Consider the following 26818-nt stretch of genomic DNA (forward strand, 5'->3'; position numbering starts at 1 on the left):
CAAATGCAGAGCTTGCCTTGGCGATTCTGCAGTTGACCTCGATGTCAATTGTCACTGCACGGGAGAGGGTGCTGCCAAGGTATGTAAATTGGTCCACTGCTTGCAGCTTTTGCCCCTTCACTGTGATGATGGGCTCTTGGTGTTGGGCTTTCGGAGCTGGCTGGTGCATCACTTCGGTTTTCTTTATGTTGATAAGAAGGCCAAAGTTATCGCATGCTGCTGCGAATTTGTCCATGCTGGCTTGCATTTCCTGCTCTGATCCAGCATTCAGGGCACAATCGTCAGCAAAAAGGAGGTCTCGTAGCACAGTCTCCTTTATCTTGGTGACAGCCTGGAGTCTTCGCAGGTTGAACAGTTTCCCATCAGCCCTGTATCTCAGGCTGACTCCCAAGGAACTGTTCTGAAAGGCGTCTGACAGCATGGCTGAAAACATCATGCTGAACAGGGTCGGTGCCAACACACACCCTTGCTTGACGCCATTTGTGACGGGAAAGGCCTCTGAAGCTTCTCCGTCGTCCAGAACACGAGCCGTCATGCCGTCGTGGAACTGACGTACCATCAGGATGAATCTATCAGGGCACCCAAACTTCGACATGATACGCCACAGACCTTCACGACTGACAGTGTCAAAAGCCTTAGTGAGATCCACAAAGATGGTGTACAGTTCACGATTCTGCTCTTGACACTTCTCTTGGAGCTGTCGGACTGCGAAGATCATGTCCACAGTGCCACGCTCTTTACGAAAGCCGCACTGTGTCTCGGGTAATAGACCCTGTTCCAGGTGGTCAATCAGGCGATTCAGCAACACTCGTGCAAGGATCTTGCCTGCGCTGGAAAGCAATGATATTCCTCTATGATTGTCGCAGACTTTTCGATTTCCTTTCCTCTTGTAGAGGTGTACGATGGATGCATCTTTCAATTCCTGAGGAATAGACCCTTGATTCCAGAAGGACTGAAACAGTTGAGTGAGTTTGTCAACAAGCACTGCACCACCATCCTTATAAACTTCTGCTGGGATCGCATCAGATCCTGAGGCCTTGCCACTGGACAGCTGGCTGATGGCCTGTAGGATTTCAGACTCTGATGGTGGAACGTCCAGACTGTGGTTGATATCCGCCTGGGGCATTCTATCAATCGCCTCGTTATTAATGGAAGATGGGCGGTTCAGTACAGATTGAAAATGCTCAGCCCAACGCTGTAGAATCAGAGTCTTCTCAGTAATGAGAGTTACACCATCTAAATCCAGTAAAGGAGAGCTCCCTGAGGGCCGAGGTCCGTACAAGGATCTGAGGGCTTCGTAGAACCGTTTGGCATCGTTTCTATCAGCAAACATCTGGATTTCACCTGCCTTGGCACTCAACCAGGAGTCCTGCATCTTGCGAAGCTTGTTCTGTACGGTCCTGCGAGTGTTGTTAAAGGCATTTTTCTTAGCTGATGACGACGGGTCGTTCTGATGAGCACGGTAAAGGCGGTGCTTTTCAGCAAGTAAGGCCTTGATCTCTTCATCGTTTTCATCAAACCAGTCCTGCTGTTTCCTGTGTGAGGGTCCAAGAACCTTTAGTGCAGAAGAGTGCACAATATTCCGGAAGCGTTCCCAGTCCTTCTCAGCATTTTCCTCTAATTGCAGCTCTAAGAGTTGGTTGTCAAGATCTTCTGCTAGTAAAGCTGCTGTATTGGGGTTCCTCAGTTTACTGACGTTAATCTTTTTCACCACAGCTCTGTTTCCCTGCGGACGTCTCTTTGGCTTGATGTAAAGGCTTAATTTAGAGATGATGAGTCTATGATCAGTCCAACAGTCAGCACTCGGCATGGCCTTAGTCACCCTTACATCCTGTCTATCTTTCCTCCGCACGATGACATAATCAATGAGATGCCAGTGCTTGGAGCGTGGATGCATCCAGGACGTCTTTTTGCGAGTGGGCAGGCGGAAGATAGTATTGGTAATGATCAGATCATGAGCCACACATGTCTTCAGGAGTAGTAGGCCATTGCTGTTACATTTGCCGATTCCATTTTTTCCAATGACGCCATCCCAGACAGAGTGATCAGATCCTACTCTCGCGTTAAAATCGCCAAGTAGAATCAGCCTGTCGGTACGCTTCACGGATGAGAGTAGGGCATCAAGATCTTCATAAAACTTGTCCTTTACTTCATCCGGATTCGTCATTGTGGGTGCGTAAGCGCTGATTAGTATAGCTTGCTTTCCTCTCGGTAGTGGAAGATGCAGTGTCATGAGTCGGTCGTTCACACCCTTGGGAAGACTGGCAAATTTGCGGACAAGTTGATTCTTAACCGCAAAGCCAACTCCAGATTCACGACGTTCGTCACTGCTACGTCCACACCAGAAGAATGTGTAACCACCCCCTATTTCTGTGAGCTGACCTTCGTTGGCTAGACGAGTTTCACACAAGGCTGCAATATCGATGTTAAATCTTGCGAGCTCTCTAGCGACCAGGGCTGTTCTTCTTTCTGGTCGATCTGCTGAGGGGTTATCTTGAAGCGTGCGTACGTTCCATGTACCAATAATGAGTGGTGTCACCTTGCGGTTTGTTATTTGAAGTTTTGTTGTTCGACCGCATAAGATGGGATCCCCTCCAGCCGCGGTAAGCTGGCCAGGGTTCTGTGAAGCAAACAATGTTTAGGGCACCTTTTCTAGCCCCTTCCTCTTGCTACGGAGGTGAGCAGTGCGGTCCTAAAAAGGGCTGCTCAGTCACTCAGGTAGACGCCGAATCCAGCTGTTGCTTCGATCAGCAAGAAGACGACCATTAGACCTGAGCCGCCTGTGTGCAGGTCCACGGCTACAGCTCCCAGTGTATCCACACCTGCTGCTTCGTCGCTCGCCCATCGCCACAGGACTTTGAAATTTACGGAAGTTAGATGTCAAGACTTGCGCGTGGATTGGATTAAAGTGAGGGAGAGGTGCGCATAGTCAGCCTCACTCTCTCTTCCCAGATCCCATCTTGCTCCAATGGCAGGACAAGAGTCGAGACGGTTGGAGATGGGCTGGGCGCAGTGGTTGACCAGGGCATCTTTCGTGTCTTGCCGTGCTCTTAGCGTACCACACCGCTTGCAGAAACCGCCTTCATGACCGTTGGTCCTATTCTAGAAGGTCTCATCCGCTCATATATATATAAAAAATGTAATGAATTTTTCTTTCTTTCTTTTTCATAGCTGCCTTCACTTCCTCTCTGAACCAGGCCAGTTTTTTAACCAATATGGCCTTCTTCCTCAATTGTGGCTTCTTGGCCTAGGGGGACCAGATGTCCCGATTTTATAGGGACAGTCCCAATTTTGGGGTCTTTTTCCTATATAGGCTCCTATTACCCCACCCCCATCCCGATTTTTCACACTTGCTGTCTGGTCATCGTATCTTGGCCATTTAGTAAAGTGTCATATATCATTCACATTTGTCTGACGAAATTCTTCCTCCCAAGTGATTTGGCTCATAGTTGTTTTCAGCTTTGTGAAATTGGCTTTTTTAAAGCACCAATATATATATATATCACTGGTCTGGATTTTATTCTGTTTGCACATTACAATGTGATCAAGTCATGATCACTTGTACCTAAGTTACCATTAATTGCTAGTTCTGTAATCAGTTCCTCTTTATCTTTGATGAGGTTTAATACAGAATTCCATCATATTGGATGCAACACTTTTTGATTAATATGATCCATCCAGTTTACATGCCTGCCAAGTGTCATTCATCTGGAGTGACAGTCACACATTTGCCTTGATGCCACTATCATGCCAGCTGGAGTTTCACTCATAAGTAAGGCTGCAAATCATTCATGGAGGTTACAGAAGTCATGGTGTCCATGACCTCCAGGAATTTTGCAGCGCTGGTACAGCTGACCTCAGGACCACCCCAGCAGCTGGGGAAGCCCAGGGGCCAGCTGCACCGGATGCTGCTCTGGCAGCTCCAGGCAGCTTGTCCCCTGTGCTGCCCTGGAGCAGCGGTCTGGGACTAGAGGTGGTGGCGGCGGTGCCCCGGGCCCGGACCAGCGGTGGTGCGGCCCCGAGTTGCCCCCCACCCAGACCAGTGGTGGCGGCGGGCACCTGGGTTTCCCCTGGCCGGAACGGCAGTGGTGGCGAGACCACGGGCTGCTCCCCACACCAGCGGCAGGGGGCCCCAAGCCGCCCCCCCTCCAGTGGCGGGGGGACCCAGGCACTCCCCCCTTCAGCGGCAGGTTGCCCCTGGCTCCCCCCCAGCTGCAGCAGGGCCCCAGGCTCCCCCCCCCCAGCAGCAGTCTTCAGGAGCACCCCACTCCCAGCAGGTAAGATTTAGTCTCAGCTATTTTTAGTAAAAGTCATTGACATGTCACGGGCCATGACTTTTTGTTTATTGCCCGTAACCTGTCCGTGACTTTTACTAAATATACCCGTGACTAAAATGTAGCCTTACTCATAAACAAGTAGACAGTCGAGCAAGATTTTCTGTCAACTCCTCCTCCTCCCAGCTACTGAAGGCTATCCTGGGACTACTTAGTAGGTGGCTGCATCTCCCTCCTCTTCCCTTCTCACTGCTCCCCCTGTGACTCTTAGGGCAGTTCTGTGAGGCAGGAAGTGGGGTGGAATAGAATCATAGAATATCAGTGTTGGAAGGAACCTCAGGAGGTCATCTAGTCCAACCGCCTGCTCAAAGCAGGACCAACCCCAACTAAATCATCCCAGCCAGGGCTTTGTCAAGCTGGGCCTTAAAAACCTCTTAAAAACCACTGTGGTCGTGCTGAGAATCTGCATATTTCACCTCCAGGAGGCAGCTAAGATGTGACTCTCTCACAGGACCAGAGGGGTTACAAAGAAACTTAGGGAGAGAAAGGACTGATGGGGAGAAATATGGAGAGGAGGCAGAAACACTGTTGGAAGAGAAGCCACAGGGAAGGGCCAAATAGTGGGTAAAGAGAGAGACAACAGTAAAGAAAAAAAAAGAGATAGGAGAGAGACTGGAACGGAGAGAGGGAAAACACTACGGAGACAGGTAAAATAAATGGCAATCTTGTAGCTAAAGCACAGGACTGTAGTCAGGAGTACTGGTTTCCATTCCCAGCTCTGCCACCGATTCACTGAGTGACCTTGGGAAAGTTATGACACTTCCCATATCTCAGTTTCCCATCTGTAAAAGGAGCATAATACTAACCTGCTTCCCATATAGATCAGAGAACCTTCAGATCCTGGGATCAAAGTATTGTCATTAAACTGTTATGACAGGTGAGGCTGGTACCATTACCTATAATTAAGGCTGGCTGACACTTTCCATTATAAGGCTCCGTTTCAGTTGCTTACAATTTTGCCAAACTTTAACCATATGGGCTGAAATTTTCCATTCTGTCTGCTTCAGGCTGTGGGTTTTTTTGTTTGTTTGTTTGTTTTTGGGGGGTGGGGTGGCTTTTTGTTTATTTTTAATTTCAGCTAAAATAGTTGGGTGTTTTCCAGTGGGGGCACTGGAGGTAGGTAGCAAATAGCCAGCGAAATGCAGGGCAGGGAGCTGGGGGAGGGGAGCACCCAAAACAGGAGGGCAGCAAACTGAAAAGGAGAGGGGGACCACTTGAGACTTGGGTGGGGGTGGGGGTGGAAAACCATGGGCAGGCAAGGGGAGGAGGAAGAGGAGGAGGAGGAGGCCCACCAGCCCAGTGCAAAACTAAGGAGAAGTGTGTGTGTGTGGGGGGGGGTGACGGGGGGGGTGATACTAGGCAAATCACAAACTGAATTTTTCGCAGATCATTAATTGTGGGTGCCTCTTTTTCTGGGTTCCCTACTTGAGGAACCCTGCTTGTCCAAACCTCTTTACCCAGCCATTCCCAGGCCCTTCCCCACCCACCTCCTGATCCAACCTGTCTCTCCCCCACCCTGACCTCCAGTAACCTCCCTGCCCAAATTCCCTGTTCCGGCTGGCTTCCCTGGGCTACTTGAGACCCTGGGGTCTGCTTTGCAGAAGTGCTGAGCACTCACAGCTGCACATGAAGTCAATGGGAGCTGTGCTTTGAGGGGCTACATAATGATAAATTATCTGAAAAATCAGGTCCTAGGTATTTCAAATTGGGCACCCAAAATTCTGCATTTCCTAACTTTTGAGTGCTGGAGTTTGCAAGATTAATAGTGCTCTTTAACTGATTTTTTTTTGGATATGTAATTAGAAATGGGGAGTGACAGGCAGACTCAAGGGCTTGATTACCCCACTCATTCACATTTGCAAAAATGTCACTTGGAGCTATTTTTGGACTTGACAGCTATGATGTTATTTCAGTGATAAAACAGTAAATAGTAATTACCAAAAAAAACTAACACAATCTTGTCAAAGGAAGTAACACAACTACTACTTGAATGTCCTAGGTATGGTGAAAAGCTGAATACTAGTGATCTGGGAACAGCAGCAGCCTTGGTAATAGATTGAGTTTGTCAATTTACATCATCCGAGGTCCGTTTATTGGTCAAAAGCTGAGAAGGATAAGAATAATTAAATATATTGAGGAAAAAGTCAGTCTTTTAATTCAACCATTTCTCAACTGGATTTCCTTAGCACTACTGAGGACAGATGAGTGCAAGCCAATCGAAGAACAGTGCCTGGTTCTCTGCCCCTAAATGAAGACACATGCCACGCTGAACAGAACACACCGACCGTACAGTGACAAGAGTATACACTATGGGTGTTCTGTGTTCAGTCTCAAAATCGAAGTATCATAAAATGAAATGGTGTATGCCAAAAGCCTCTCTGGCAGCTGGCACTGTAATGCCCAAATATTCTCCCTGCTCTTTGCATACTTAGCTCATACAATCAACCCACATCCTTGACTTGGCTATAGCTTTAACGTTTCTGACTTGCCCCGGTATGAGTACTGACTAGACGATAGCCTCAGGCAAGGCACATATTTAGAAGCAGCTCAGCAAACTCTGGGGCTTAGGAAGCCATTTCTATTTGTAATGAATAAAACAGATTATGGCTCAATGGGTAAAGAGTCTCATTAAAAAGCAATGCAATTTTCAGGGGACATCTTTACACTATTATATGTAATGGCCCCCACGGGGACAACAGCAAAGATAAATGCAGATTTTTGCATTTTAACAAGACAGGTTTTATCTGCATTTTGGCAGTTTTGCTAACTGTTCCCAGGACACCGTGTTATTTTTAATGACATGTATAATAGTTTGCTACATTGGAATAACTGCAGTCTGTGTGACAATGTTCAATTAAGTTTATTCAAATAATGACATGGCAAGGTGAGCAGTTATCTGGCTATCCTTATGACTTTGGAATGTTTTTGTCACTGCGAAAGATAAACATTTGGCGATGTGCAAGCATCTAGTATAAATGCCGACCGAACATAGTATAAATGCACTCCTTAAAGCTTGTAATTAGGGTGACCAGATGTCCCAATTTTATAGGGACAGTCTCGATTTTTGGGTCTTATTCTTATATGACCTATTACTGATTTTTCACATTTGCTGTCTGGTCACCCTACCTGTAACTGATTTTTACTTTTCTCCCTAACAATTAGCTAAAGGTCTTGAACTGAATTGGGGCCAGTTCAAAATAATGGTATCTAAGGGATTGCCCAGGTGCAAGCCTTGGGAGAATTTGACCCAGGAATTTTGTGGATTCTGAGGGTGAGATTTTCATAATTCAGTAAGATTCACCTTCTTGCAATATCAAATATATTTTATATAAGATCTTTTCTCCACCTCTTTTTTACTATCAGGCTATTCTGAAGACACTGTACCACAGAATTAGTTATGTCACTACCATCTGTGCTGGGTGTCATATAGCTAGACAGTGTAAATGCACTGCAGAGACATCCCTAGTCTTTCCATAGACCAAAGGACATCTATTGCATACAGGCTGCAGCTACCCATTGATGTTTGCAGGGACATTTCTGATTTTAACAAAACAAACAAAACCCAAACAACCAATAAAAAACCACCACACCTCTAAAAAGACATGGTACAGTAAGGTTTAGTCACCGTGACCCAGACAACTGCTTTAGGTAGACAGCCCACTTCCTTTAACAAAACGAGCTATGAGGAAACCATTTACTGGAGTAGCAAAGAACTGTTTATATGAGATTTCAGTACTGACGCAGAATGATTCAATGCCTTTGGGGACAGAGACCAACACAACTGAAAGGCCAGTACTATTCCAGTCAACTCCTCCTCACTTTCTTCCCATTAACCTAACAACAATTTCAAAACTGAAAAAAACTTTTGGTTTTTTTTCTCCCCAGAGGTTTTTTTCCTGGTTACAACACTACTTTACAACATTATAGTACCTCTATCAAATCACAAACAACAATTAAGGTTCACAACACCGCTGAGGAATATTATAAGCAGTATTCCACTTATGCATATGGGGAAACTGAGGCACAAAAATGAGTAATGAATAGAACCCAAGATTGCTGAATCTCACCATTTCTCTGCTGGCAGCAAATATCCATGAAGCCTCCTCTAGTACTGGTCAGCACAGAGCCTGACAACCTGCTACTGCTATCCAATATTCCTTTATCTTAAGTAGTAGGGGTCCGTGATAGATGTAAATGTTCCAACCCTGCTGATGAACCATTTGGGTAGCAATATGATGCCAAGTGATGGATTTTCTGGTTTTTTCCTTATTTTTTTTAAAGTTAGGAAATTACACACACAAATAGCATGTGATCATGTAATCAAAGACTGTATCACAATGCATACATACAAGGGAGGCAAATTAAGGTTGCCCAGGGAACCTGAGCTTTTACCGCACAAGGGAGTCTGCTATTGCTATCAATTTTACATGGAAGGCATCCAGGTACTTTTAGTGATGAGTGATAGTACAGAACCCTAAATTAGCTAGATAGATAGCAAATACTTTAAAAACACTGAGCAGCTTTTCAGGTGGATGTGGTAAAGGCATGTGAAACAGGTCAGATGTGGATTACTAATCCATAAATCAGGAAACGTTTCTAGTGCTTAATCCAGAATCTGAAAGCAGTGCTACAGAGCAGACTTTAGCATCTAAGGGTATGTCTTCACTACCGGCCAGATCGGTGGGCAGCGATCGATCCCCGAGCGCTCTCCCATCGACTCCTGTGCTCCAACTCAGCGAGAGGCGCAGGCAGAGTCGACGGGGGAGTGGCAGCAGTCGACTCACCGTAGTGAAGACACCACGGTAAATCGATATAAGTATGTCAACTTCAGCTAAGTTATTCAAGTAGCTGAAGTTGCATAACTTAGATCGATACCCTCCCCCTTCCCCCCAGCATAGACCAGGCCTAAGACCCATATACAGCAGAAAAACAAAGGGCCTAATCCTGCCACCCTTACTCATGTTGAGCAGTACTTTACTTCTCTAGTAATCTCACTGAAATCAACTGAACTCTCAGAGTAAAGTAATAGGCCAAAGGAGGATAAAAATGCTTGTTCAGTTTTGTATTTTAAACAGGATCAAGGAGCTCTGCAGGACTGCCAGCTTTGCCAGAGAGAGTTGTATTGCAGGGGAGATGAAGTGGAAGCAAATAGATTTTAGGATGTTAAATGCAGCAGTGCTAGGTATAAAGAGACATTCATTCTCTCACTGTATGCTTTAAAAGTAATCAATTCCTGTGCCTAACCTGTTAGTGGAGACAGACTTCTTTGCTGCCAAATACATTGTAAAGATATGTGCTTCTTTGGTCCTATAAAGGAAAGTCTTTATGGTCAAACAATACGACTGGACAAACTACACCCTGATACCATGCGCAGCTCTTGTTTCTTTATAAAAGAGTCAGGACGGAGCCTAAAGTATTTACAGACTTATTCTTAAAGATTGATGATGCATATATGAACTGGAGCTTTTACATCAAGTTGAAGCATAGATGAGAGCGATAAGAAGCGTTCTTTGCCGATAGAAAAGGGAGCGCTTGACTATGGAAAACTACCAAGAATTTACAAGAAAACTATCAAATCTTATTGCCGCTCACTAGAACAATCCTTAAATTAGGGGTTCTCAAACTGGGGGGTCGGGACCCCTCAGAGGGTCATGAGGTTATTATACAGGGTGTCGCGAGCTGTCAGCCTCCACCCTAAAACCCGCTTTGCCTCCAGAATTTATAATGGCGTTAAATATATAAAAAAGTGTTTTTAATTTAGAAGGGGGGTCACACTCAGATGCTTGCTATGTGAAAGGGGTCACCAGTACAAAAGTGTGAGAACCACTGCCTTAAATACATGTTTCTGTTCAGTTTCAGAAAATGAAAGTGAAGATTACCCCATACTAAAGTTTAAATTCTCATCTCCATCTTGTTTCACTCCCACTATACGAATCTTCACTCCTGGGAGGTCTTTGGTACCAGTTTCCACAGTGGCCCAAATATCTTCTCTCATAACTGCTTCTCCACAACTGGGCCTTAATACTGACCATAATCATGGCAAGGGCTGCTGGCTCAGCATCACAGTGCCATGACGATACACATCTCTCACCTAGGTGTAACTGCTCAACAGCCTAGTCCTCACCTGAGACATCCAGATATGAAAATATGCTCCCCAGTACAAGTGGGATTCCTTATTCAGTCTTAGGCGGCAAATCTGGCTAAGCCATTACAAATAGGCAGTGCCACCCTCACTCATGACACACACCTTTTCCCTGCTCCAACACTGAGCCACTGCTTTGCTCCTTAAACCTAGTTTGAGACCACATTTGCCTCATTTTAAGTAGAGATTTAAAGCCAGTTACTGTATACGCCCCGTAATGTCCACCATCTTTTTCTTTAGCAAAGAGCTGGAATTGTCTCTTACCTGTCCGATAGCCAGTGTTGTTGAGATACACTGCAAAGGTACGTGGTTCATGTGTTGCCTGCCAGGAAGGAGAAGAGCAGTTTTCGTTGTTGGTGTATATGTTGTGATTGTGAACGTATTTCCCTGTCAGCATGGAGGACCGAGATGGGCAGCACATTGGGGTGGTTACGAAGGCATTGATAAAGGTAGCACCTCCATTCTCCATAATCCTTCTAGTCTTATTCATCACCTGCAAGGACCCTGAAATAAAGAATAACTGATTTTACTATACCATTGCTAAGAAAAATCTAAAAATACATTTATGTCATGTCACCTGATTTATAAGTATATAAATGTATAATTACATTTGCCTTCTGTTGTTGGCTTGGAACATTTCATTGGCTAGCTCTAATTTTAAAGGAAAAGTAAACATTTTACATCATGTCATTGAAAATACTTTGCAAAATTCTAGGAAGTTTGAGCTCTTTTCTTACTCGGTCACAAAATACAAGGGTAGACTAATCTGATAGGCAGATTCACAAGCCAGCAGCCGGTTGAACATTATTGTGCAAAGCTAGATGCTGCCATAGAACACATCAACAAAAGATAAGTAAAATAGGTACCATTCTAAGAATTAATAAGCTCTATTTGACACTGAAGACTCAATGAAATTCTCTCCTTTAAGCGATAAGAAATTTTAATATTTGCCCCACTTCTAACTAATTTTTAATTTGATTTAGAACTTGATCCAGCAGCCCTTTACCCATGTGAATATTCCTAACTCATGCAAGTTGATTCCCACTGAAGCCTGGGACTTCTCAGACATGCACTATTTATAAATGGCTATTTGACTTCGCAAAAGGATTAAAAAAATATTGTTTTATTGCAATACATGCAAAACAAATAAACCCTTACAATAATTAGTGGAGCATTAGGCTTCAATAGCTTTTGCAGTCACCCAGCCAACAGTGATTTAATTATACATTTATCAAGTAGCAGGCAAAGCACAGAGTTTTTTTTAAAAAATCACACTAAAAAGAGACCACATGCATTGACAATAACCTCACTGGGTGAAATCTGTCCCTGTGCAGAGGAGCAGCACACAGGCCTCTGCAATACCTCAGTCCTGTGTTCTGAGTCAGCTTAGCATTTGTGGTTGAATCAGCAAAATAATTTTTGATAGCAGTCCCAACCAAACTCCTGTTCATTATGATCATATCATTATGCATGGATCTAGCCTAAGGACTTGGAGATGGTTATCTTAAAAAAATGTTAACCCTTTGAAGCTCAACAAACTCATGTTACAGAAAAAGATGTGGGCGGTAGGTAGGATCTTCAGGTGTGCAGCAGCCTCTTGCTGTGAAATGGTGAGCCTGGTCGCTTGTGCCAGGGTCTGTGAGTACTTGCTGATAACTACCAAAGTTTTGCAATGGTCAGTTGTCCAACAAGCCAGGAACTTGGGGGGAAGAGGGGAGCAGGGGTGGCAATAGGCAACAGTCACTAGGGGTTTTGTACTTTTACAGCTTTGGGGATTTTGAGAAGTGGATTTTAGCTTCTCCTGTTATATTTTAGTTTACTTTGCATAGCTGACAGCACTTTGCTTACAGTCAGTTTTACTGTTCCCCTGTTCTGCTGTATGGGTCTATCACTGAGCAACAGGAAGAAGAAAAATATTTTAAAACCATGAAAAATGGGATTGTAAAGTCACAAAATTGCCAGGAAGGCTCAGGGCCAGGTGTAGTATGTGAAATTATCTTTAATTAGTTTTAGGGTTGTTGATTAATCGCAGTTAATTCACATGATTAACTAAAAAAAGTAATCACAATTAAAAAAACTAATCGAGATTAATCACACTGTGTTAAACAGTAGAATACCAATTGAAATTTATTAAATATTTTTGGATGTTTTTCTACATTTTCAAATATATTGATTTCTATTACAACACAGAATACAAAGTATACAGTGCTCACTTTATATTATTTTTATTACAAATATTTGCACTGTAAAAATGATAAAAAATAGTATGTTTCAATTCACCTCATGTACTGTAGTGCAATCTCTTTATTGTGAAAATGTAATTTACAAATGTAGATATTTTTTGTTACATAACTACACAAAAACAAAACAATGTAAAACTTTAGAACCTACAAGGCCAATCAGTCCTATTTCTTGTTCAGCCAATTGCTAAGACAAACAAGTTTGTTTACATTTACAGGAGATATTGTTGCCTGCTTCTTATTTACAATGTCACCTGAAAGCGAGAACAGGCGTTTGCATGGCACTTATGTAGTCGGTGTTGCAATGTATTTACATGCCAGATATGCTAAACATTCAGATGCCTCTTCATGCATTGGCCACAATTCCAGAGGACATGCTTCCATGCTGATAATGCTCACTAAAAAAATAATGTGTTAATTACATTTGTGACTGAACTCCTTGGGGGAGAACTGTACATCTCCTGTTCTGTTTTACCCACATTCTGCCATATATTTCATATTATAGCACTCTCGGATGATGACCCAGCACATGTTTGTTTTAAGAACACTTTCACAGCAGATTTGACAAAACGCAAAGAAGATACCACTGTGAAATTTCTAAAGATAGCTACAGCACTCAACCCAAGGTTTAAGAATCTGAGGTGCTGTCCAAAATCTTCAGAAGTCTTAAAAGAGCAACACTCAAATGCGGAAACTACAGAACGTGAAGCATCAAAAAAAAAATCAACCTTCTGCTGGTGGCATCTGACTCAGATGATGAAAATGAACATTAATCGGTACACTCTGCTTTGGATCATTATCACACAGAATCCAACATCAGCATGGACGCATGTGCTCTGCAATGGTGGTTGAAGCATTAAGGGACATACGTATCTTTAGCGCATCAGGCACGTAAATATCTTGTGAGAATGGCTACAACAGTGTCATACGAATGCCTGTTCTCACTTTCAGGTGACATTTTAAACAAGAGGTGGGCAGCATTATCTCCTGCAAATTGTAACCAAACTTGTTTGTCTGAGCGATTACTGAAGTAGGACTGAGTGGACTTGTAGGCTCTCAAGTTTTACATTGTTTTATTTTTGGATGCAGTTATTTTTTGTACATAATTCTACATTTGTAAGTTCAACTTCAATGATAAAGAGATTGCACTACAGTACTTGTAGTAGGTGAATTGAAAAATACAATTTCTTTTGTTTTTTACAGTGCAAATATCTGTAATAAAAATAAATAGAAAGTGAGCACTGTACACTGTGTTCTGTGTTGTAATTGAAATCAATATATTTGAAAATGTAGAAAACATCTAAAACATTTAAATAAATGATATTCTATTATTAACAGCGCAATTAATCTTTTTAATCGCGCAATTAATCATGATTAATTTTTTTAATTCCTTGACAGCCCTAATTATTTTTAAACAATTTAGTAGATTTCAGGTTAACTAGTTATCCCAAACACTGATTTGTTGGTTTTTGTGGGGCTGACATATTAGTTTTAGCAACTGAAATTTGACTTAGTCGTTTGCATCAAATTTCCTTTTTTTTTTGTTCAAGTGGGAGACGGAAAATGAGGTATTGGTGTTTTTGACTCTGTGGGAGTAGGGTTGACAACCCTCCCAGACTGGCCAGGAGTCTCCCAGAATGGGACTCAATCTCCCGGCTACTGAAACCAATCCAGGAGATTTAAGCCCCTAAAAGTCCAGTGGCCCGTGCAGCGGGGCTAAGGCAGGCTCCCTACCTACCCTGGCCCCACACAGCTCCCCTTTGTCTGGGTCAAAGGCGCAGGAACCATGGCCATGGGAGCTGAAGGGGTGGTGCCTGCAGGCAGAGGCAGCACTCAGAGCCGCCTGGCCAGGCCACCCCTGAGCCTAGGAGCCGGTCACTTTCCAGGAGCCGCCCGAGGTAAGTGCTGCCCAGCTGTACCCCATCCCCCTGCCCTGAGCCCCCCCACCTAAACTCCCTCCCAGAATCCACACCCTATACCCCCTCCTGAACCCTGAACCTCCTGCCCCAGGCTCAGCCCGGAGCCCCCTCTCCTTCCCTGCCCTTCGAACCCCTCGGGCCCACCCCCCAGCCCAGAGTCCGCACCCCTTCCCACACCACAACCCTCTGCCCCAGAAAGTGAATGAGGGTGGAGGAGAGCAAGCGACGGAGGGAGGGGGATGGAGTGATGGGGCAGGGCTGGGGCATGGCCTTGGGGAAGGGGCAGGGCAGGAGGTGGGGCAAGGGTGTTTGGGTTTGTGCGATTAGACAGTTGGCAACCCTATGTGGGAGCCGTTACATCTCTCCTTTGAGTAGTCTGGTCTGTCACAATACTTGTATATGTGACCTTTGAAGATGCACACTTTGCAGGATTGGGCCCATGGTGAGTAGCGTTCATTACCCTTTCACAGATGCTCTTTTCACCCTGCAAACTTGTATAGAAATGTGCATAGGAAAATATTCAACTAAATATAGACAAATAGCAGGGATTTAAAGATACAGAATTTTTTTAAAGTAACTGCTCAGTTCTGCTGCTGCTACTACTGCTGCCACAATACATTACTGTTAATTGAAAGGCTCTCTTTCACTTGAGGGAGAGTTGGATCTGGCTCTTAGTTATTTTATTTATTCCACCAGGTATGCACTTTATAAAACTGATGCTAATATATTTACCGCACTGGAAATCAACACTTCAAAGGCAGGTTAGGCTGCCTCCTTTTCACATGGAAGGGGACTGTTAACCCCTTACTAAAACTCAGTGTGGGGTTGTTGTTTTTTTTTGGGCTAGCTCCCAGTACCAAAAGTAAGGGAAAGTGTCAATGGGAAATCAGGACCCTGACACTCACAGTCCCCAGGAACAATGGGGAGAGGCCAATGTTCCAGGTCAGCCTGATTGACAGGGCGGGCAGGCTAATGAGGGAGTCAGGAGGGTCCCATCCTCTGTGTGAACTGGAATTGCTGGGTCAGACAGAGTGGGGCCGAGCTAAGGAGAGAGCAGGGGCCCAAGCTGTGCTGGGAGCAGAGTCATAGAAGCAGCCCGGAGAGCAGACCTGTGCCAGGAGAAGGGCTGTAGCAACCAGAGCCAGAGGGGCCAGAGAAGCAGCCCAGGAAGCAGGTCAGTGCTGGGAGCAGAGTCACAGAAGCAGCCCGGAGAGCAGACCTGTGCTGAGAGGAAAACTGTAGTAACCAGAGCCAGAGGGGCCAGAGAAGCAGCCCAGGGAGCTAGAGGCAGAGGAGTAGCAGCAGTGCTGGGGCAGAGTGGAGCTGGAGCAGTCTGGAGCTGGGTGCGGTGAGCAGCTGGGAAGAGTGAAGGGGACCCTGGGCAGAGGGCCAGCGCAGGGAGATGCCCCCAGCCAAAAGGCTTTGCAGGCCAGACTTGGAGGGGGATCGTAACCCCTATGATGCAGGGATGACACTGGGAAGAAGTGTCCTGCCACCTAGAGCCTGAGGGCATTTGGCCACCACCAGAGCAAGTGTCCGACCTGCAGCATCCCTGCAGCACAGCTAGGGCTTGAGAAGGAGGCCTGGGACTTGTGAGGAACAGACTGTGATCTTCCCTTACATTCCAGAGACGCTGGTTGTGATGTCCCCGTGCCACAGAGCAGACCCTGTGGATAGGATCCCACTGATGATTACATCCAGTTCAAAGCAAATACAATTTATTAAACAGCAACCAATTAAAAAAAATAAGGAAAAAATGGGGAAGGTTAAAGGAAAATACATAACCCCACGCTGTGGCAAGGGGACATGTAAGGGAAGATCACAGTCTGTAATGCTGCACAGGAAACTGAACTATCTGGGTGGAGGGGTTTGATTGCAGGCTGAATACAAATGGAGGGGACTGCTTGAGGGAAATTGTGAGATTGAATTGGCAGAAACACCATGGAGACAGACAGAGAAGGCAGCAAAGAAGTCCCAGAGATAGCCAGAGAAGCACTCGGTTAGCCTGACTCTGAAAAAAAAAAAAAAAAACCAGTGAGAGACTTGGGGTAGAGTGCTGGCTGGAAAGAGGATTGGAATTGTGAGCAAATAAACTGTCTCCTGGTGTTTGACTCCTATTGTGTTCCGGGTAACAGGACTTTATGTACATTCCTTGTAAAATTACACAGAGTTGCATCAAAGAAACAGCTTACTCCATCAACTTCTCCTAATTGAAATAAGCAATTCACAAGGCCTTGAATATTGGCTAGCTGCATGGGTCACAAGGGATAACATTATTATACACTATCATGCACTCTGTGGTATTTCCCAGCTTTCTGCAAATTATGTTCTGGATTTTACTTCACTGTTCTGCATAACTCTAGGACAGAGGGGAGGTGAATTTTACATATTTTGCTTCAATGATTCTACATTCAGAAGGCAAACATCTTCTATTACAAAGTATGTGATTTGCAGAGAATCATTTGTGTTAGAATACTAAAAGAGTTTGTTTCATTCCATAAGTCTTAGACCTCCTGATGCCATGGCATAAACCACTCTAAATATTTTAAAGGGTGTGAAACTCAGCTTTGCCCACGTGGGGCCATAAACAGAAAAATGATGACTCATATGTAGAAAATAATATATCTTTAAACCTTTCAAATAAGCAGAATGATCTATTGTTGAAACTGCAAAAAAATATGATGTGTCTTGAGGCCAAATCCTTGTGAAATTTCCTGTATAAGGGAAAACTATGCAGGGATTGTGGAGAACAGAACATTCCTTCAATCCAGCGGTAAGGCATATGTACAAGCAGGTTGCGGTGGTTTCATTATGGGCCTGCAATAGCAGCCACAGCTGTCTGGGAACCCCTAAGCAAGTTTCTGAGTCAGCAGTTCCAGTATGTGAACAGAGAGATTTACTACATCCTTGCTACTCTCCCAGCATACCTACAATCCCCTCTCCATGGTCTTGTGAAGACAGCTGCCAGGCTGCACTGTTCTGTGTGCACTTTCTTTTCTACATGGCCTCTACATCCTGGCCCAGTGCCCGGTGGAAATGGGCCGCTGTTTAGCCATAGAAGGGAGGCCAAGGCTTGACCCTTGTACAGAAATTTCCAAAATGTCTGTAACTAAAAGAAACAAATCTACATAACAGCTCTACATAATAGCCCTAGAATCTCTTAGACTAATAATATAGGATTGTTTATAACCACTGGATGGCCATTTATTACGCTGCATAGTTAAATAAACCAGTGATTAGAGAAGACACAAATAAAATAGATTAGACAGACAGCTCTAAGGGCTCAATAGGAAAACTCACTATGTCTAATGACAGGATTAGCCCTAAAATAAGAAATACGAATTTATTATTTGTGGACTAACAGCCCAAAAAGTTGTACAGTCATTATCAAATCATAACAAATACAAAAATGCCCTTAATTAGATAAGTTTAGTGGTTAATATCTTTCTAGAGTATTTAAGGGAAAATATGCCAAGGAGATGATCTTCAAGAAGTCCATATAAATATTTTAAACATTTTTCCCCCTCAGAAATTTATGAAAAAATCATTTCCTACATGTTGTCCAAGTTGTGATCAAATACTGCATATACACAGGACAAATAAACTGGCCTCCTTTCCTATACTTCACATGGTATGAAAATAGCTTGACTTTAAACATATTTAAAAATTACATATAAATAATATAAGCTTGTGATCTGAAATTAGGTCAAGTTTGCATGTGTATGTAATATATCAGATCATATACTATATATGACAAAAAAAGAAAATATAGCTTTTTATCCATCTGGTACCATGCAATAGGTAACAATAGCTTCAACTTTTTAAAGAGTTATATAAAAGCAGATTGCCAGAACTAACTTAAATATTATGAATTGAATTTCTTATTTTTTTAAACTGTTTTTGGCCCTATATGTTTTTACATACTATATTCCTCGCAACCTCCTAGGTTAACATGGCTGATTGTAAGGTACTTATCCCCTAAACTGGAATTAGGTGAGTTAAATCAGGTGAGCAATAAAATGTATAATACAATTTTTAACAATATAATTTCCAAATCTGTGAACCATGTCTGACAACACTGCAGAACAGGCACATTTTTGAATATCAATTATCGTGTATTTCAGTAACTTCTGCTATATACATGTGTAAAGGAAACTGAGTAGCAAATAACATAATTATGTCTCACCAAGCTCCACATCTTGGTCATCTGTTAGTACGAGAATAATGTTGGGTCTGATATTTTTTCGCTCCTGCTGCACACGTCCTCTGAACCTTGGGGATTTGACAGTAGTACAGAGACTTCTTAGCAAGTCAGTACTGAGCGCAGTCAGAAGGAGTGCAAAGCAATAATACTTCATTGTAGTTTCAATATCACAAGCAAAATAATTTCCCCAAAGTGTCTGTTCCTTAGTTTTCAAGATCTGTGGAGAGAAAAAGATTAAAACTGAAATGCTGCTGAAACAGTGAATAAACTTGCAAAAATGTTTGGAGAAATGCGATATTCAGAAGTCAAAACTAGCAAATACAGAGTACTGTGACAGCAACTCACGTAGATTAATGGTAGCTTTATACTAAGTCATCTTCTGAGAATACACTTGGACATTTTGCAACTTCACTTTTCATTTTACTTTTGCTCCAAGTTAGTCTATGGACTGCATTTTGTATTCATACAACTTCCAATGTACACCTCACACTTCACCCCCACCTTTTTTTTTTTTTTTTTTTAACAGCACAGTGTTCCTTAAACGCAGTACCTGGGTATAGTAATGATGCACAGCTGTTCAGAACATCTGTAGGAGGAGCCCTAAAAGAAGGTAAAAGCAGAAGACATGTTAGTCAAAGACCTCACAACTTATTGTGCTCTGAACTAACTCTCTGGAATGGCACATCAGAGCTTTTCTTTTGTCCACTAAACGAGAAAAATAGAAGAAATCTACATTCACCATTGTTTACATAATAGCATATCTTCCTTGTTGGTGAGACTGCACCTTTGTGTTTAGAGGCAAGTGAAATATATAATCTTGTCATTGCCATATGTCTTAGAACAACATTTATAATCACCCTGTGACACTCTCAGAATAAGAAATGTTAATTTCATCTGGATGGCACCTGGAAAACAATAGAATTATTTTAGGTTAACTCACCTGCATGAGCTATTAAACACTCAAAAGCAGACAGAACAGCATGGCTGTCATTTGTAATCTGCATTGTATCACTACACTGAAAAGTCATCTTTCTACTGACAGAGATCTCATATTAAGTGACGTCCGGACAGTCTTACCCAGCATTGTGAAAGCACATAATTGTCTCTCATCAATCAACGATGGAACTGAGTGCATCATCTATAATGCACAGTACCTCCTACAAACCCTTCTCCTCAATACTCCCCTTCAGCTCAGTATGCCTCTCAGAACCCCCCCTCTCGGTGCTTGTCAGTCAAACAGCCTTGCTTTTGTAAGACTTGATGCAAGCACAGAAGTTTTGCTTTGCTGCAGCAGATCTAAACCTGCAATTGAAAATGATTGATTGGTCTTGGGACTAAAGGTTAGCCACTTACACTTCAACATTTTTTGCATGACTGACTGAAGCCCTGTGAAAACATCACATTACACAATATGGGAAAAAAGGTTGGAGTAATGCCATCTCACTTTAGGGCATTAACTTGTTGAAAGCATTTTTTTTTTAATTTTTATTTTGGGACTACAGATAAACTGCAGAAGCCTCATATATTTTTTTAAAAACAAGTCATATGGGAAAGTCTGCATGGGAATTGGCCTGCACCAGCCTTAATTAGAATGGAGCACTATTCCTCAGAAGGTCAGCACTCTCACACCTGAGACTTCATATTTAAACATGAAGCATTAGCTAGAAGCAGACAAACACCTAATTTAACGGGAGCAATCCATAACAAGAGAAAAAAGGGCCCATCACTCATGTAAAAATACAAAAAAAGGTGATATACATCTTGTGAGGGAGAACTTGACACAGATTGCTAGAAAAAGGATACTGTGCTTGTTTTCACACACACCTATTATTTTAAACTTCACAAGATACCCTATAAACAGTTTCATACTGCTCACTCTGCAGGCTGTAATGACACCAGAGGAGTGTGAATGTCTTTCTAACAAAAATCCAAGTGTCTGTTGCAGAGTAATCCTGTCTTCCATTGTCTGTTCACCAACAAACATTCTGGTCTATGATTGACGTTAGGGCAATGCAAACCCAAAACGCAGGGATCAGAATTTATTGTTAAATACCATTTCAGTGATTACACGACACTCAGATAAGTAGACTGAAAGTCTGTAATTAGGCTGGAGTGACTTTTAAAAATACTTCAGTTTCCACATATTTGTTCCAGCTCACAGAAAAGCTGACAAAGAACAGGATCACTGGAGAAATAAGCATTTTTCTGACAGACACCACAGGCTTTTGATGGAAAAGCAAAAATATAGTTTCCCTAATTGTCTGATCTTTAAGTAAAACTTTGACTCACCTCACAAAGCCCGAAAAGATGTGTGAAGTGAGAGTCAATGTTTAGTTTCTTATATCAGTTGTACTGTACAGCAAACTTTTTCAGACAATGTTGACCCAGAAAGTGCAGTCATCCTGACTGCACTGAGCAAACATTGGCACCAACATGTTTGAATAATCCCCCGCAGTATGAACTGTGAGTTCCTAACAATTACACCTCAGTGCTAATAAAATTTAGAACAGTCCAAACCATCATTACCAGCTATTCTTCAGCTTGTTTGGGCTCCACTAGTCAGTCAGTGTGGTAAAAAAACATCCTTTAGCCTTAATTTTATATTTTATTAACCAAACATCCTTGTTAGACAATTCTTTTCTGGAAATAAAAGTATGAAGTTACTTTCCAACTATTTAATTTCTTTTTCTCTTGATAAGGGAGAACAAATGATTGAATTGATCTAAAATTTAAAAAAAAATTAGCTTAATTTTATTGAAGTGACTCTTGTGCAAAAGCACAGAAATGCAATCATTGATCACTCAGAGCTCTGAATAACAGGTATTCCCCCCCGCTTTTATTTTTTTTTTTTGCACAGACAATTCTTTATTCAAAAGTGACCTTTTAAAACCTTCCATCCTCTCACAGGCTGGTTTCCAGCTCCAGAAGGCAATGAAGTACAGAAGAAAACAGACAAAATGCAGAGCTTGATAGAGGAGACAAGGAAGTAATGTTTGTGTTGGATACTCTTTCAGAGCCTACAAGTGTCCTTAGAGACATAGCAGTTTGTCTTGAAAAAGTCAAAAATAGGAGAAATTTTTAAGAGAGACCTTTTTTCTTTACACATGGCAAGTAAACTTAAAGCACTGTGCAATATCCAAAAGTCAAAACCCGACTACAAGTGTCCATTTTCCAGACAGGTAAATGAGAACATTGATTGTAACTTAGATACATGCTATATGGAAAGTTTAAATATTTTTATCAGCAGAACATATATAATGACAACTGACCATCTTTCCTCATTTGGATGTAATTTTTAGTTCACAGTCACACTATTTTTTTTTTCATTTGAACATTAACTCTTAGCTTGAGTTCACCCTTCTAACACTGGTGCGACAAAAATGAAAACTTAGCACTTCTGCTGGCATCCATATTGGTATTCTCAGAAGACAGGCTGCGACTGAGAGAATGAACTGCTCCTCATGCAATCCTTGAGATAATTCCTCCAGGGGAGGCTTAAACTACATCAGTGTAGCAGCGGGAGGAGACTTGCATTGCCGCGGTTTGTGCTATGGGTAAAGAAGGCTTCCCTCTCCAGGGCTGTCAGTAGGACAATTTCACTGGAAGGGATGAAGAGAGGAAAGGATAATGACTTTACATGTAATTCTCACATTTCAGCCAAAATTGTCAGGAGTGACTAGTGATTTTGGTGTCCCCACTTTTTAGTGCCTGACTCAATATACCATAGAGGAGGGCTGATTTTCAGAAAGAGCTGAGCACTTTCCCTCTGAAAATTGGACTCCTTTACAATGTCTCAGGTTGGGCACCCAAAAACTGAAGAACCATATATCACTAGTCAGTTTCAAAAGTCTTGGCCTTTATCAATACCACTACTATCTGGAAATGTTTTGGCTTTTTGATTTCTAACATATTTCTTTATAGTACTCCCCTTGTGAACAGTATGAACAAAACTCTTGCTAGAATTCTCTAGGTTTAAATGCCACTTTTCATACACTTTGTATAATATCAATTACCCACGAAATATTCCTAAGTTTCTTTCTTCATTGTATACTTTAGAGGCCTAATGGCAACTCCACAACCAGAGTCCTGGAGACGAGACCTCCAAACATCATGAGTCCCCAACCTGCCTTTTTCCAGCAGAGGGAACCTGGCTTACTTGTATGGATCACTCATATGTCCCCTAAATCTAAAGTCAGGTTTGGAGATAGTGAGCTAAGAAGCTGTGTGAGTGCCGGTGTGTATGATCATGTCACCCTAAAGTGGCTTTTCCACAGACATGATAACAGAGCTACTTCTACCAACTAAGGGGGGGAATCTCCCGTATCCTGTGGTTTTGGAGCATTAGAACAAGGATTGAAGTCCTGGCTCTCCAGGTACATGTGCTCTTTCTAATAACTGTCTGTTGGCTGCAGCGTGTAAATTAGTTACAATAGGCATCCTAATGCAAGAGGCTTCTGCCCTCCTTATGTACTGGATGGTTTTGTGATTAAGAGTTCTATTCTCATCTTTGCCACAAAATCCCAGTGGACAAATCAGTCTCTCCATATTTTAACTTCCCTGTCTGCAAAAGTGGGCTAATTAAATATTGGTACCATAAATGCATGTTGAGAACCTTAATTTACATTTCTAAGGTGCTTTGATACCCCATGATGGATGGTACTATGAAAAAGCAAAGTATTTTTTATTATTAGTAGTAAGGGTACTAAGGATTCCAATATTAAAGAAAATTTAATAACCACCCATGGCATAACCGTGATGGCCTCACCATAGCCTATATTACAGGCTGCTTTATCTCCACTACAAGATAGGCCACCCTTAATGAATGGGGAGAAGGAGAAAACCAAAACACAATCCCAGAAGAATTAGCCTCATAGGATGCTCCAGATGAAAACAAACCAACACCACTCACCATAAGAAAACAGTCCTACTTGACCACAAGTATGGTGATTAGTATAACTCTCTGGATGTTAGTGAGGATCAGCTAACTCAACAGTAGCTAAATTTAACAACCTTGAAAGGAATTTGACCTCAAAACCCCAGCTTTCCCAGTTTCAATAATACCAGAGCCTTCCTGACAGAAAAGAAGAAGAAAGACGGCAAGAAGAGAAATCTGGCTGTTTATGAGGAAGCAGGTATGGGGATGCTAACAGTATTTTATAACTGCCGGTAGGGGCAACTCAAATTGGCTGGTGGGCCTTTCAATCTTCCAGGCCCTGAATGACAAGTCTCACACCAAAATCTGACAGACCTGGATGGATGGAAAAGAGAACATCCCCACTAGCACCAACTTGGAGGTGGCTTGGCCAACCAGTTTCCCAGTGGAGGCCAGACTCCATGCTTCCCACCTATCACTTTCTGTCATTTGCTTTAAAGACAATGGAAAAACCCAACAGTGAAATATCTGTACTGACTAATTCTGTAATACTTAATTATGCACAGTACTAATTTAAGTCAATGCAAAGAAGCTCCAGCATGGGGTAGAAGAGGTCTAATTCATCCCTCAACGCATACGCACAGCTTCTATTAATCTTTAACATGAACATCAACGTGAGATGAGACTCCTTAGTCTTAGCATTTAACACAATTTGATTTATAACAGGTACATTGTTAAGGACTTTGCCTGGATCATGAAATTGTTAATCATACAAGTATACAATTATTATAACAAAAGGTCATGTGAGGCTATTTGTTAAATTTGCATCAAACCAACATGGTAGTTTAGAAGACTTTACTCTTTTCAAAACATGTTGCCTTGATGGGCTGTAAGATTGTACAGCAGTAATAAAAATAAGAAGTCTGCATTCCAGTGTTATATTCAAGTACTTCAATTAAAAAATGCTGACAGAGATTACTATTATGAGTTAAGTAATGTTAATACCTTTCTGAAGTCCTACACTTAAATCTGCTCCTTAAACAAAACAAACAAAAAACACAGCAATCCCTTAGAGGCTATCAGGCATAACAGAGTAAAGCAGCATTTCAATTTCCTGTGGGATATCAAGCCTGAAGCCATGGAAAATACTTTTACAGTACAACAAAATCAGGAAACAGCAGGATCCACTGCCTTCTCTTAAAGGTTAATCCACTAATCTCACTTGTAAAGCACAGGATTTATAGCAAACACAAAGTATGTAGTTGCTATCTAGGTCTAGCCTCTATCTATTTGATATATTTTGTCAGTCAATCAAAGTTATCTGCTCACCTTCAAAATACAATCTATCCATTATTATGATGTTTTATCAGGCTAGGTTAATAGATTTGCTAATTATAATTTAAAGTAATTGCAGGCTCAGAGATTCATAATCTACATTTTAACATAGTAATTTCACAAACAACTACAGATAGGAGATTGCCACAAACCGATTTGAAAAAGGAAAAGCCTCGACTCATTTGAAAGCACACACGTTTTGTAATCCACTTCTATAATTGTGTACAAGATAAAAAGTATCTTTATTAGGAGAAAATTTCCAGGAGCTCTACCATACTAATCATGGGGCTTGCCAAATTTCAATAAAAATTCTTAAAATGCATAGTTGTATGAGAAATCAATTTGCTTGGCAAAAAAAAAACAAAAACAAACAAAAACAATTTTTACTTCAATGCCATAGAACTGAAGTAGAATCAATCATTAAAAAATTCAAAATAAATCAAGTTTTATATTTTATATTAACTATACACTACATGAAACAATAGTTTAAGGGAAAGTTCTACCATATCTATCACAAGCAAAGTGCCTTTTTGTTAAGTTACAAACTTCTATTATCTCAATTTCCTATATTTATTTTCTCACCATCTAATTTACTTTATTTTTAAACTTCATATTTCAACACAAACAAGAGGTGCATTTGTCATACAAAAGAGGCTGATATAATTAAGCAGATGACGTGCCCCACAAGAAAAATCAGCCATTCATGAAAGCTGGTCACCAGAGGCCATTTCAAACAATGCATATTTCAAAGTAATCTAAAGTAATCCCTTCTCTCTACTGATTTGGTTTCCAGGCAGTCTTAAGCACATGTGTGCAGAAAACAGGAGGCTTATTAAAACCTGATGTTATATTGAAAGTTATAATGCAATAGGCTTATGACTGAATTCCCTGTGAGCCTTCAAAGAGGAAAAAAAATAGTTAAATTTATATGCTTATTGAATTTATGAGCGCCATGATATATGTAGTTTATTAGCATTTGCTAAATCATTAAGACAAAGAAAAGTAATTAGCTATGTACTAGGTTTTAAACAGACTTCTAATACCGGATTTTGTTCTTTTTAAAAAAGTTAATTATATCTTGACTTCCCAGCTACAAGCTAGCGTAACTGGCAAAACACTCCAAATATTTTTCATCTATAAACAGTGATCTTTGTGTATGAAGGAATTTAGGTAATTTTAAAATTCCTTTTTAAAAACCACATATCTTTTCTGTAACCCTGCTCTGTTCAACAGAGTGGGACATTATTAAAACATACTGTACAATAACATACTGAGGATTCAGTGATCCAGTAAGTTGTCTTGAGTTAGATCATATCACAGCATTGAACAACAGGGACGCAGTTTTTATATTTTAAGGAGAATTGGGGTACATTTAAGTATAACCTGCATAACTTGGAAATTGTGCAGAAATATATTTTAAATATGTTCTTTCCCTTAGAAAATAAAATAAAGGACACCTTAAATTCACAAGGCTTGATATTTAGATTGGTCTCAATATATTCCTTCAAAGAACTGCATCTCTGATCTGAGGACTTTAAAAAAAAATAATAATTGCCAAACACTTTGCTTTTTGTATACAAATGGACATGGTTATTTACTTGTAGCTTAATTTGAATATACACAAAACATCTTGTTTAGTACAAAATGCACACATATATTTATGGTATTATATACACACTAGACAGAATATGCTGACATCTAAATTGTAATGTATGTTTAGACACACAACATGCCTATAAGAGACTGTATTTTATTTATTTAAACATATAGT

At 41.6% G+C, this 26818-nt stretch overlaps 1 protein-coding gene across 1 annotated transcript in view; it reads right to left on the reverse strand.

Moving 5' to 3' along the window:
- LOC123363732 (extracellular sulfatase Sulf-1) overlaps nt 1-26818 on the reverse strand; it is a 286538-nt gene that overhangs the window by 74279 nt on the left and 185441 nt on the right. The window contains exons 8-10 of the mRNA XM_045005041.1: nt 19390-19439; nt 18822-19056; nt 10741-10980 (exon numbers count right to left, since the gene is read on the reverse strand). Of these exons, the coding sequence (XP_044860976.1) occupies nt 10741-10980; nt 18822-18993 (412 nt within the window). The 5' untranslated portion in view covers nt 18994-19056; nt 19390-19439. The remainder of the gene's footprint in view (nt 1-10740; nt 10981-18821; nt 19057-19389; nt 19440-26818) is intronic.

Source organism: Mauremys mutica, chromosome 2 (genome assembly GCF_020497125.1).
Source record: "Mauremys mutica isolate MM-2020 ecotype Southern chromosome 2, ASM2049712v1, whole genome shotgun sequence".
Lineage (NCBI taxonomy): Eukaryota > Metazoa > Chordata > Testudines > Geoemydidae > Mauremys > Mauremys mutica.